This window comes from Leptidea sinapis, chromosome 1 (genome assembly GCF_905404315.1).
Source record: "Leptidea sinapis chromosome 1, ilLepSina1.1, whole genome shotgun sequence".
In the NCBI taxonomy this organism is placed as follows: domain Eukaryota; kingdom Metazoa; phylum Arthropoda; class Insecta; order Lepidoptera; family Pieridae; genus Leptidea; species Leptidea sinapis.
Window position 1 is genome coordinate 25,009,199 of NC_066265.1, and position 14,151 is coordinate 25,023,349.

The 14,151-nt window shown below is 37.2% G+C and overlaps 1 protein-coding gene across 1 annotated transcript in view; it reads left to right on the plus strand.

Annotated features, from left to right (window-relative positions):
* The window catches only part of LOC126969774 (uncharacterized), a 33,339-nt gene extending 19,542 nt beyond the window's left edge, over window positions 1-13,797 (plus strand). Inside the window, exons 3-6 of the mRNA XM_050815340.1 lie at window positions 2,187-2,322; window positions 4,214-4,347; window positions 8,260-8,464; window positions 13,311-13,797. Of these exons, the coding sequence (XP_050671297.1) occupies window positions 2,187-2,322; window positions 4,214-4,347; window positions 8,260-8,464; window positions 13,311-13,405 (570 nt within the window). The 3' untranslated portion in view covers window positions 13,406-13,797. The remainder of the gene's footprint in view (window positions 1-2,186; window positions 2,323-4,213; window positions 4,348-8,259; window positions 8,465-13,310) is intronic.
* The last annotated feature ends 354 nt before the right edge of the window (window positions 13,798-14,151 follow it).

The window sequence follows — 14,151 nt, forward strand, 5'->3', positions numbered from 1 at the left end:
TTCTTTAAAGTTACACAATCTGTTATAATGCGGCGCTGACATAGCTGAAGAAAGTTATATTCAAGCAACAAATCATTATAGTGGGCTCGGTTTCCTTTTACACGATAATTTAATGTGCGTAAGAACTCTTTTTGAACAGTCTCGACTCTTTTTTCGTGGATCGAGTAAAAAGGATTCCATATTGGGCTTGCATATTCTAGTTGGGGTCGCACGAGGGACTTATAAAGATATGTGTAAGTACACTTGTCCTTAAATTGCTTGGATACACGTGTTATGGCCTAGCATGCGAAGAGAGCTATTTAGAATATGGTCTATATGGGTGCCGAGGGTTAGTGTACGGTCTAAATGAATACCCAGATCTTTGATGGTAGAAACTGACGTCAGCTGTTGATTGCCGAGCTTAAAATGAGTCGTGATAATATTTTGTTTCTGGTGAACACTATATGTTTACACTTTCTGTACGCCAAATATAATTTATTACGTGTGCAGTATGCATCAAGTCTGTTAAGATCCTCCTGAATACGGACGGCGTCAGATGGACAAGTAACTGATGCTGACGATTTAAAGCTGTACAAAAGTACAGCTTTAAATCGTCAGCATAAAGTAAATAATGACAACGTGTAAAGCACTGAGATCATTGATCATTGATAAAAATAGTGAAGAGCAAGGGTCCAAGAATAGAGCCCTGCGGTACACCGGATGTCACGCGAACTTGAGAGGAACGATATCCATTGACAATTACGACAATCCCGCAGATAGGCCGCAAACCACCACAAGAGGTTACCATTAATCATCATAAATAATAATCAGCTTTGCAGCGAAAACGGTTACGCTTGTTATATAACGGTATAACAGCATATAAAAAAAAACAAATAAAAGTAAAACCGATATTGTTAATAGCGTTACTTATGTAAATATTATAATAATATATAACACTAGATTTATCAATTATAAAGAGCAAAGGAATATAATTATGCAATTAATGATAGTTGGAAAATGTTTTATATTTTTTTACTCTGAGAACTGAAAATATTTGTCCTCACCCTTGTTACTTTGCGAAAAGGCCAGGGGTATGTTATTATATCAATATTATTTTACTATTACATTATAGATATAAAGAAAATACAGTCCGTTGATCCGCTGGGGATGAAAGCCTTACATAGTTATTTGCAGCCGTTTTTTATTATAAATGAAATTTTGGATTTTTAATAGTTCAAGCTTGTATGAACCATGTTAACATTTTTTATAATATAAACGATTAATGATTATCATAAACGTTTTACTCTTATAAATATTTATTTTTCTTCATGACTAAACATCTTGTCTCAACGAGACGAACACAATTGTGGTGCCGCTCAGAATTTTTAGGTTTTTCAAGAAGCCTCAGCGGCACTGTATTTTAAGGGGCAGGGCGTATTAATTGCCGCCAGCTGAACGTCCTACTTGTCTCGTCTCTTATTGTTATAAAAAAAATCAATTAGATTCCTTCACGCTATTCCGAGCAAATTGTGATATTGAGGATTAAATGGAAATAATCTTTTATATTTTAGAAGGAGTCGGTTTAATTTTAAACTTTGTAAATTTGTGTAAGTGTGAGTGTATGGAGCATGTCAGGGTATGAATTGAAGTTTATACAGACGTATAACAATTCATACCCTGTAAGATTATTAACAGATATTATGTAATCAATGATATTTCATGTATATGTGTAAATGTGTAGAAATGAAACTGCGTACCCACTATCACACTCGAAATGGTTCTAATGAGAGGAAAGAAAGCATTACATTGCAAAATATTTTTTTTTGTTTTAATTACGTCGTTCTTTTGATATTCTTGCAATTACTCAGTGTGTTGTTGGGAATAGTTTCATTCGGTTGATTTATGAGTGTATAACACAATGAATGAATGAATAAGCCTTTATTGCAAACAATGTAAAGATTAGTACAATATATATAATCTAAGCATTATTCTAATTTAAGCAATATTCTAAGCTAAGTAATATTTTTTTTATTCTTTTAATTATACCGTATAACACAATAACGTACTTAAAACCAGTACTAATACCAACTGCTATACGATACTCTAAGCAGTGCTGGGTACATATTGAAATTAGGTACATGTGTATTTACTACCTATATGTAGAATAATTAAAAAAATAAAAACTATAGTTGTTAAAACAATTTTAGTTGTCAAAATCGAACGACAGAAGAGTCGTTTTGCATCAGGTGACACTGAAATCGTCGGGGTTGTATCGATGTGAGGTTTCGGCCGAAGCGCCGAGTTTCGAGTCTGCCGCCGGCGAAGGAAGAATGGAGGTTATTTGTAAGTCCTTCCAATTCTACAAAAAGTTTTCAATTTACTTAAATCTACAACTGTCGACTCGATTAAAAACGTTGAAGTTGATTCCTGACTTAGATAAAAATTTGTTTTGCTAACTATATACTTTACTGACATTATCGAGTAGGACTAAATGCATATATTTTTTTAATGTTTCAATCGTTATAAATAGTGTTTTTGTCGATATACTCGTACTTACGTTATTTTGATTTTTTTTATGGAATAGGAGGACAAACGAGCGTACGGGTCACCTGGTGTTAAGTGATCACCGCCGCCCATATTCTCTTGCAACACCAGAGGAATCACAAGAGCGTTGCCGGCCTTTAAGGAAGGTGTACGTGCTTTTCTTGAAGGTAGCCATGTCATATCGTCCCGGAAACACCGCACAAGGAAGCTCATTCCGCAACTTTGTAGTAGGTACGTGGAAGAAAGCTCCTTGAAAAGCGCACTGTGGAGGACCGCCAAACATCCAGATGGTGGGGATGATATCCTAACTTTATTAAAAGTGACATTCATATTAATAATCAATTTCTTATCGATATAATTTGCAAGATTTGTACGTACTAGCATTCGAAAAAAGTTTATTACATTACATATAAATGTATATAAAATTCATTTGTTCTTTAAATTTAGTACTTTGCCTAAATCTATATTTTAATTTCAGCTACTGAATACTAGGATAACATAATTTGAAATGTGCTAATAACGGTGAAAACCAATTATTTGTGTTTGCATATTGTAATTTGATACACTATTCATTTTATAAAATTATAACCGTTATAATTAGATATGATTTGTAATTAATTAAATTTTATTAATTCTGTTGGATGTAGTTGAAAGAAATAAATTTTGATTAAACATGAACTGCAGAAAATACTTTGCTAGTTTAAACTTTGTTAAAGAAAAATGAAATGACTTCTGAGAGAAAAGAAATATATCATTTTGAAATGCCACCGTCTAGGTTTTAGCTTGAGCAGAGAAAGACTAAATTCCCATCAAAACATAGCTTTAAAATAAGACGAATATCTAACAATAACGGAATCATAATCAAATATTACTTGTTAACATATCTCGTAGTGTCAACCAAAGAAGACGTAAATACTACGTAATAAGAGGCGGGACTGTCTAAGTAAAAATTGAAATTTAGTTTTGTATGAAACGTGCAGTGATTTAAGTTTGAAATAGTAGTAATTACAGTATGGCGATTGGCGACGAAGTATAATCCGGCTAAGTTTGAAAGCGAACAGTGTCTTAAAACGTAGTTTATCTCGGCTATCTCCGTTTCTTACAATAATATAGCCGTCAACTGTCAATTTCACGTTTTATACTATCGAGTGAATCACTTTTTTCTTATAGAGTTTCGCTAGGCTGGATTCAACTGTCAATCGCGACATATCATAATCGATACCGTACGTTTCTTACATTTTACTGCTAATCCCTACACTATATAAATACGACGAATCCACGCCTCTCGAGTTCCTTCCGAGCGGTCTTACCAAATGAGCCAACCTCCGTACCAAATGGATACCTACCAAATGGATCGTAAATATTGATATGTCTTGTTCAACTCACAGACCGTGGCTCCATCTACAGGATCTACTTTACAGTTGATAACCTGCTCAACCCTAATATTAGAAAATTGACTTGAGATGTCGCTCTTTCAAATTTAAACAATTTTATATTCTAACGTTACTTCAACGATTGGCTTGGTTGGTAAGAGCACTTGGACGGAACCCAAGGGTGCCGGCTTCGAGTCATAAATTTTAGTTAAAAATTTAATTTGTATAATAAATCTCAGAAGTGACGGTTTTCACTTTAAAATAACAAATTGCTTAAATCCCTACACTATGTGGTACTATTTAATATGTTTGCACAGATCTCCCACGAGAGGGCCCAAGAATAACAGGAAATGAGCAAGAAAACAAGAAAGAAGACTTCTTGTTTCTGAATTGTACGTCTGGTCGATCATACCCGGCTGCTGTTCTCAGTTGGGATATCGACGGAGAGAAGGTGAGATACTTGATGATAGGAACTCTTAAATCATTTACAGCACGAATATGATGCTTGAGTTCATCTGCACCCTTTGTAGTAAGGATTACGATGTAATATGATATTAATATACTCGATATTGACATGAGAGAATCATACATACAATATAGGATAATTTATATTTAAACAGTTTAGCCTTTAATAATTAATTTCTTAGGAGTGGTAGTGCCATGTTGGGTCCTCACGGACACAACCGAATTGGGCCGGCACGCCCGGAGAAATACCACTCCCCCACTCGAAACCGGCGTGAAATAGCGGCTATGCCGCTGTGTTTCGTCCGGTGAGTGGGGTATCCGGAGGCCTACCCCTTTATACCACGGGCTGGTGTTTGCGTTTACGTCAGGGAGGATGTCTGTTCTCGACGCCTGAGTTTTCTTGAAGGACAGGACCTATCCATCATCTGGCTGCGTGTAGACTGCGATGACCATCCGCGAATCTACGCATGCCTGTATAGGTCCCATAGCGGTAACGCAGAGACTGACCGGCTCCTCGAACACATCCAAATGGCTACAGATTCCGTGTTGGAGCAGATCCCCACTGCAGAGATCGTGTTTCTTGGCGATTTTAACGCCCACCACGCCGAATGGCTAGGCTCACCGATCATGCAGGGAGATCTGTTCACGACTTAGCCTTAGCATATGGTCTGACGCAACTGGTTATTGCGCCAACGCGAATCCCAGATGTGCAAGATCATACACCTTCACTGTTGGACCTTCTATTGATCTCACATGCGGACGGCCACCTAGTTTCCGTTGACCCTCCTCTGGGATCGTCGGACCACTGCCTGATCCGGAGCACCGTGCCGATCACGCGCCTAACACAGCCCCGCTTCTTAGGTTGTCGCCGCGTGTGGCACTATAGGTCAGCAGAGTGGGACGAGATGCGGTGCTTTTTTGCATCCTACCCGTGGAGGTATATCTGTTTTTCGCTGGGAGATCCAGATGCCGATGCTGACGCTGTTGCTGATGTGGTACTGCAAGGTATGGAACTCTTCATTCCATCCTCCTCTGTGCCTATCGGTGGTAGGTCCCAACCATGGTTTGACCGCTCCTGCAAAATGGCCTCTCGCCGAAAGCAGGAGTGCTATCAGGCTTGGGTCAATGCGGTGGTATCTAAGGATGTGAATTCCAGCGAACTTAAAAAACACTTCAATCATGCCTCCAGGTCCTTCAAAAGAGTTATTGCTGACGCGAAGTCAAAGCACATTGGCAGAATTGGCGAGAGACTTGCACGCCTTCCCTCGGGAACTCGTGCGTTCTGGTCGCTCGCCAAGGCTGTCCAAGGAAACTTCTGCCAGCCAGCCATTCCGCCACTGCACATGGGCCAGCGCCATGACGCGAAACAGAAAGCTGATCTCCTGGGCTCCCTCTTCGCGTCCAACTCGACTCTGGATGACCAAGGTGCACCACCACCGCATATTCCGCGGTGCGATTCATATATGCCGGAGGTAAAAATCCGGCATAGTGCCGTGCTTAAGGCGCTTCTCACCTTGGACATTCACAAATCGAGCGGGCCCGATGGCATTCCCCCGATAGTGCTGCGGACATGTGCTCCGGAACTGGCGCCGGTCCTTACCCGTCTTTTCCGGCTCTCCTACTCATCAGGCGTAGTCCGAAATTATGGAAGGCAGCTTTAGTGCACCCGATCCCGAAGAAAGGTGTACGCTCAGATCCGTCAAACTACCGCCCTATTGCCATTACCTTCATTTTCTCCAAAGTAATGGAGTAGATCATCAACCGCCAGCTCTTGGGATACATAGATGGGCACCAGCTGATCAGCGACTGCCAGTACGGTTTGCGTCAGGGTCGCTCAGCTGGTGATCTTCTTGCATACCTCACCCATAAATGGGCGCAAGCGGTTGAGTCGAAGGGAGAGGCGTTGGCGGTGAGTTTGGACATAGCGAAGGCCTTCAATCGAGTGTGGCATAAAGCGCTTATAGCGAAACTGCCATCCTATGGGCTTCCCGAGAAGTTGTGCAAATGGGTCACTAGCTTTTTGGCTGATCGGAGCATCAAGGTTGTTATCAACGGTGCATGCTCCGACTTAAAACCCATAAACGCTGGTGTCCCGCAAGGCTGCGTGCTATCCCCTACGCTGTTTCTTCTGCATATCAATGATATGCTGCAAATCAGCAATATTCGTTGCTATGCAGACGACAGCACAGGGTATGCTTCCTAAACCAGCCGTGCCAACTGTGTCCCGGGTTAGCGTCGACGAGAACCGGAACAAACTTGTGTCTGAAATCGAGACTATGCTTTGCAAAGTCTCGGAATGGGGCCGACATAATTTAGTCCAATTCAACCCCAAGAAGACATAAGTTTGTGCGTTCATCACTAAAAAGTCTCCCTTTGTCGTATCCCCTCGATTCGAGATCACTCCTCTAACTGCCACAGCCTGTATTGGCATACTTGGCCTCGATATATCGAGCGACGTTCAGTTCCGTGGTCACTTGGAGGAGAAGGCCAAACTGGCCTCTAAAAAGCTTGGTGTACTCAGTAAGGCGAGACAGTACTTCACTAAAAGCCACTGCCTGCAACTTTATAAGGCGCAAATTCGGCCTCACATGGAGTACTGTTCTCACCTCTGGGCGGGTGCTCCCCAGTACCAGCTTCTTCCATTTGACCGCATACAACGAAGAGCGGCTCGAATCATCGACGATCAAGTCATCTCCGATCGGCTTGATTCTCTAGCATTGCGTAGAGATGTGGGTTCTCTCTGCATCTTCTACCGCATTTATCACGGGGAGTGCTCAGAGGAGCTGTTCGGGTTGATTCCAGCGGCCGAATTCCACCATCGGACATTACGTGCAAAGTACCATCCGCATCACGTAGACGTCTGGCATTCCACAACCGAGCGTTTTCTTCGAAATTTCTTGCCTCGCACATCCACCTTGTGGAATCAACTACCGGCAACGGTCTTCCCGAACAGATACGACTAAAGGACCTTCAAGAAAAAAGCATACTCCCACCTTAAAGGCCGGCAACGCATTTCTTGACACACCTGTTGTTGCGGATGTCCATGGGCGGTTGCCTCACCTCTCCCCATCCCGTGAGCCTCTTGCCCGTTTGCCCCCTCTCATATAAAAAAAAATATATAAAAAAAACTAAACATTCCTAACTAACAACTTTACTAATCAACAAAAATAATGATTGTCCTCAAAAATGTCAACCAAAAATAATATTTACCTGATAGTAGCAGTATTCGCTATCTGAAATATGCTGATCAGAACGTGGACTGTTCAAAATAACTTTGTTATAAACTTTGCGAACCAATATTGAAGTTAATTTGGGACGGTTAAAGGCGGATACTGATAATCTGTGTGATAATCTAATATATATACATAAATAAAAAAAAACTTTTTATGATAAATTTTATATTATTTAAAACACTTTCAACTTTGAACATGATTCATATATTGGATGAAACAACTTACAACTTAATTTGTTTTGTGTATTATATATTTGATTGAAAAGAGTGAGTGGCCTTTGAGTTTCTTGTATGATCTTCTCACGAGCTCTACTTTTTCCGAACATATGGTATATTCAGTAATTTAAAAGAAATATTTATAGTGACAATTCATAAGTAGCTTATTCAAGCCTAATTCAATAAAGTTTGACTTTGACTTTATAGTTAAAACTGTTAAAACTCTATCTTACACTATGTCGATATGTTTGTTGAAGTCAACTCTTGCGATTGATTTTTGAATATTCAATATATTACCATGTGACTATAGTTTAACAAGCACTAATACCCTTAAGTAATGATATATCAGCATAAGTGCAGCACATTGCAGTAATAAAATATAGTATATTGAACAAATGCGAAAACTGTAAAAATAAAATATCTTAAACAAACAATAATTTTGTTAAATAGGTAACTGACAAAAACCTGCTGGTAGAGTACCCTCTAATACAGCACTCACATGGCCTGCTATCAGCAGCTCTAGGGCTTCGCGTCCCCACGGGAAGGACGATGCAGGTGCGGTGTACAGCAAGAGTAGCACCAGCTTGGCGAGAGGGGAGTGAAGCTGTAGTTGGAAACAGTCAACTAGCTGATAGTAAAGAAGCTATGTTATTAGGTAAATTAACATTAAATTTAATTAAATAATTTACTTGGACTTCTCTTATCTATTTATAGTTATTTATGCAACTGTTGTGTAATAAGGGGTATTAAAACACGAATGTGGGTAATATATATATGGATAATAGTATCACATGAGTGTTTTAATACCTAATTATCACAGTTGCATACAGGACTTTATCTACACCCATAATCAAGAATCAACCAATTCAAAGAATCCTGTATAAAAGATTCTGAAACAGTTAGCTTACTGCTAACATTAAAGAAACCAGTCCTAGTAACTAATGTTGTACTGAATTTCATTACAACCAACTTTGGGTGATGGAATGGTTACTAGGACTGGCTCTTTAATGATAGCAGTAAGCTTACTGTTTCGGAATCTTTTATAGAGGATTCATATTAGGGGTGTAGATAAAATAAATAAAGATATCCTAAGAATTCCTGGTAAGCCTATTACTCAACTTGTCCTCCACTTCGTCGAACGATTCTAGGTCTCGATTCCCCAGTCCCACGGTTATGTAAAATTTTAAAAAGCGTAGCTGATTCCTTAGCCAAATTACGAAAGACCACTTTCAAGATAATCTTTAATAATGTTATAATTCGTAAATGGACGTAACTGTGTACGTAATGATTTTTTGTTATAAAAATGTTCACTTCTTTATTTATTCCTTATAATACTTAAATGTGTGTGTTAATTTGTAAATAACTACTACATTTTGTTCCTAGTTCTTAGTTCTTTTTCTTATAGCTGTGTGTATTATTGCTACTGTTAATACCTACATAAATAAAACGAACAGCCTCATTCCACCGATTGGCTTCTTTTCAGATTCAAAGCAATACATCCAGGTTTTATCACTGGTAATTACATACAGCAAATGACTGACTTCAGTGGGTCCACATATTGCCCAACTATTAGATACACTCAGCTCTGTGGCATACGCAATTAGAAAGAGAGTACACGAATGTTGCTACCGCTAGATTAGTGTACTTCACTTAATTTCACAGCATCATGACGTACGGTTTGTGGAATCATGCTGCTGACATTGATATAGTTGCTCTGCAAAAGAGAGCTGTTCGTGCTATATAGCTTGGTTATAGACAGTCACTCAAAGAAAAATTTAAAGAAATAAATATTATGACTGTTCATTGCCACTACATATATGAAAAATTAATATACATAATTCCTGCACTCAATAGTGATTTTCATTATAACAAGGGATTGCTTGTTACTAGTTCTAGTAGGATTCATAAGATACATAATAACTTTAGGGGTAATGTATACACTTTTATAATAAAGTCCCAGCCAATGTTCAGTCATTATCTATAAAAAAAAATTAAAAATGGCTTTAAGACAGTAAGACACAGGACAAGCAAGGCGTTCAGCTGATGATAATTATATAATATTAAACATAAACATATAAAAATTATAACTAAACTAGATAGGGCTTCAATGGCATAATATATGTAGGTATAAAGTTTACACCTAAAAACACCCACAAAAAATAATTAACTGCTTTTATCCTGGACAGCAACAATCACTTGCCTATAGGCTTTGTCTTCTTTTGACCTCCTATTCAATTACAAAATATAAGAGAAAACCAATTAGCGAGAAATTCTTGTATTTTAATTCGGAAACCTTCTAAAAATTCAGCGGATAGAGCTCATTATTAATTTTGCTAATTACATCCCTCAGGAGCAATTTCCTTTTACTTATGAAACATTAAATATATAAAGAGAAGCTGATTACATTGACTCTTGATTAGGTATTCAATAATAAAATAATATGATAATATTAAAATCAATTTTAGAAATGGTATTTGGCATGTTTTGTTATTTGGGTGAAGTTAAAAATAGTCCACCTGTATTTTTGCTCAGATGTAATAAGGTAATATAAAAATTAATTTTAAAAATAGAATTTCGCATTTGTTGTTTGGGTGAAGTTTAGAATAGTTCACCTGTATTTTTGCTCAGATGTAATATGTTGACTATTTTTGGAAAACTGTTTAAACTTTTTCTTAAATATTTAAATATATTTTGTTTATTAAAACGCTTGGATCTTCTTTCTTTACGACAAGTATCGAGTGAAGTTAATGATGAAGGTAGGAGGTTTTTTTTATTTGCTCGGGATGTGATAGACTGTCGAATGTCCATTTCTTTCCTATGATATTATACCATTGTAAGTAATCACCGCTGATGATAATAATAATAGAACATGAGAGGGTATACTTTACTTTGAGGATTTTAATTTACAGTACTGTTGTCTGTATCTGCTTTCTACTCCAAGCCCAGACAGCATGAACATCGATTCAATAGAAAATAGATTCAATAAAAAGGCATTTATTTCTCAAAATTGATCTCTTTAGAATAATTTTTGATGTCATTTCGAATATACTAGATACTGCTGCCGCTTCGGAAACAAATGGCGCTCTGAGAGAGCAGAAGTGGCGCAAGAAACTCTCCCAGCGTTCTTATTTTGCGCTCGTTTTAATCAAATTCGGCTATCCATACAGATGTCCTGAGACGTCAAATAATAGTACCTACTTTTTTTTATAAAACAATGGACGAGACGAGCGGGACGTTCAGGTGATTGTAATTGATACGCCCTACCCATTACAATACAGTGCCGCTTCGGATTCTTGAAAAACCCAAAAATTCTGAGCGGCACTAGCATTGCTCTCATCACCTTGAGACACAAGATGTACTGCTACTTTTCCTACTTCTCGGCTTCTATACCTGCTATTGTGCTGTTGTGAGGCTCGCCTGTGCGCTTTGACTTGCAGTATCTCATTCGCCTTCATCTATCTGTGGATACGGAACGTAAATCGGCTATTATTACTTGCTACATATCCTCTTTCAAGTGTGACATCGGACCAGAGGAACATTATTGAATTGACCATACAACATCCGGTCGTTGTCGTCGACCTGTCACAATCAAGCCCTATAGCCCTATAAGCCCCTAGCACAGATGCACTGTATGTTTTATCGGTCATATGGGTGATAACATCTGACTGATCCAATGTCAGGCATAAAGCATGCATATAGCTGCTGGCTGCCGAAGCAAACTTAAACCGATCGCAACGCAACCTACCCAGATGGCTTCAATACGGTGGTGAGCCGTTTTAGGAAGCAGGTCAAACTCCTTATGCTTATCTACTCTTTTCTTGTTTAGTATACCAATGAGCCACTTTTCGTGAATTATGCCTATTTTCATAGGCGACAGGGTACAACGAATGTGACAATCCATCCAATGACGAAGATACATGCAAATGGCGTATTTAACCCCCGTCCAGGTAGAAATAAACTCGGATAGTGATCACCATAAAATCATTTCTCCGCTTAAATATTTACGAGCGGGCCCAATCAGAATTGGGTGTAATTGTGGAGAAGAGGAGACTGCACTCACATATACTTGCACTTAAGGTTAACACAATCCGTGACTCGCACGCACACATAGGACACAGAAAGCGCCCTCTTTTATCCTAAGAAAATCATTACTGTTTTTCAAAAATCCGCTTAACATTGATAAAAAAAACATACGAACGAATTTAGAACCTCCTCCTTTTTTGAAGTCGGTTAAACATATTCCATATGGTACATCATACATAATAAATTTCTACGTCATAGAATTCAACCCGCATATATATTACGAAGTATGAATCGAATTTCCCTTAATGTTTCTGGAATCTGAACTACGTATTTTGCTTCACCGAGTCCTGAGCGTCTTAACTTTAAATACCACTTGGCCATAAGTTTCAGATACGTTCTTGGATTGCACGGAACTAATATGCGTTACCGAACTTACTGAAACGTTACAGCAAACTTTACTTGAGCACGCTCGAAACTACGATACAAATTTTGGAACAACAATTCTATTTCTTCGTATAGATCTTTATTTTTATTATATACTTGCATTGTTGGTTAACCAGTGGGAGACTTCTTGCACAGCTAGTTGGTTGACAGAGCAGTGCCTTTTCTGCTATGAAGGAGAAATGTGCAAGAATTTCTGTGTTTCTGTTTGAAGAGCTAAAGAGACTTAACATCTTATGTCTCAAAGTGACGCGCAAAATTATGATGACGCTCAGATTTTTGATGTCAATCATGAATCATAACGGCACTGCAGAGCAGGGCGTATCGCTAACGATCGAGTGAACGTCTTGACTGTCTTTCAAATTTTATTTTATGAGAAAAACATTGGATAACCTTCTCTTCTCCCACAGTTGTTTCGCATAGGTCACATCCACTACTAAGTGGTATTTTTCTGGATACAATATTTTAAATTTTTTATTATTATTGTTCTCTGCCTAAAGGATTGATCGATTTTGGGGAAAATTGAAAAATGTTAGAAATGACTGACTTCCTTAAGAATAATTTCTGTAATATTATCAATAACTGAAAGTTTCCCATTTGGTTATATAGGGGCTTAATAAAATGCCTGACTTTGTGATACTGGAAAATAATTTCTGTAATGGTATCAACAGCTGTTAACTTATAATGTGCCTACATAAAAGAACTGAACTTATTAAATTTATAATTTTGTTCTTTTGTTTTAAATTTTGCTCGTTTGTCCTCCTATTCCATAAAAAAAAATACTAAGTATTAAAAATTGTTGCTAGTCAAGAAATTCAAAATTAATTACAACACATTTTGAAAAGGCAAATTAAAACAAATATAATAGATTAAAATGAATCATAATAACAACACAACCAGTTATATTATAAATTTCAGTAATTCTAAAATACAGGACCCTCCCTAATTATTTATTTTAATACTCAGCAATATTAACACAGTTATTACAGCAGGAAGCATCCATTAACATGAATAATAACGACGGTTGTTTGTTTCAGTGCGAAGTTCGGGCGAGGCGTCTACATTAAGTATAATGCTGTTAACACTTTCCTTCCTTCAACTTCTGAGTTCCTTAATACAATCAGAAACGTGATAAATTATCATTTGTCTCTCATTACCAAAAACGTGCTAAGACACGACCATGACGCTGAATTCGTTAACGGCATTCCCGTATTAAAGTAACTTTAGTTACGTTGTCTGTGAATTTGATTAGATAGCATTGTTATTAGAGATTTGTAAGCATCGAGTACATATCTGTATTTTAGTCAATGAATTTATTTTTCATGCTAGAAATATTTTTGTAGCTATTCTGTTCAGTTAATGCTAAGCTTTTTTTGATTCACATTTGTAAATATAGATCTAAAACTGCCTTCCTAGATCGTAATTGTATATATAAATGAAATTTATATAACAATTCTTTTGTTACAATTGTAATGTGTAAATGTATTATTTAAATTAAATAAAAAATTTAGCTAAAGATAACCCAAATCCATAAGTGTTTTTTTATCTCAAATTGTAAATTTATTGTAGATACTGCTATAAAAACTGTTTGGCTTAACTGCTAAACATTTAACATTGAAATCTGTTATCGAAATTTAGGCAAAATTTCAGATTATAAAAAATTTAAAATGTCATATTGTTTTTCACAAATTAATTGATTATTATAGTTAACTCTTTGAAATTATTATTTTTATTTACGGTTGCAGTATAAACAATAAATTTGTCATGATTTTTTCGATTTAACGCATTCTCAAATTTTATTATGAATAAAATGACTGGAATAGATATTGCAATTAATAATTCCATTTTAACTTAACAAAAAGCTATTCTCAAATGCGT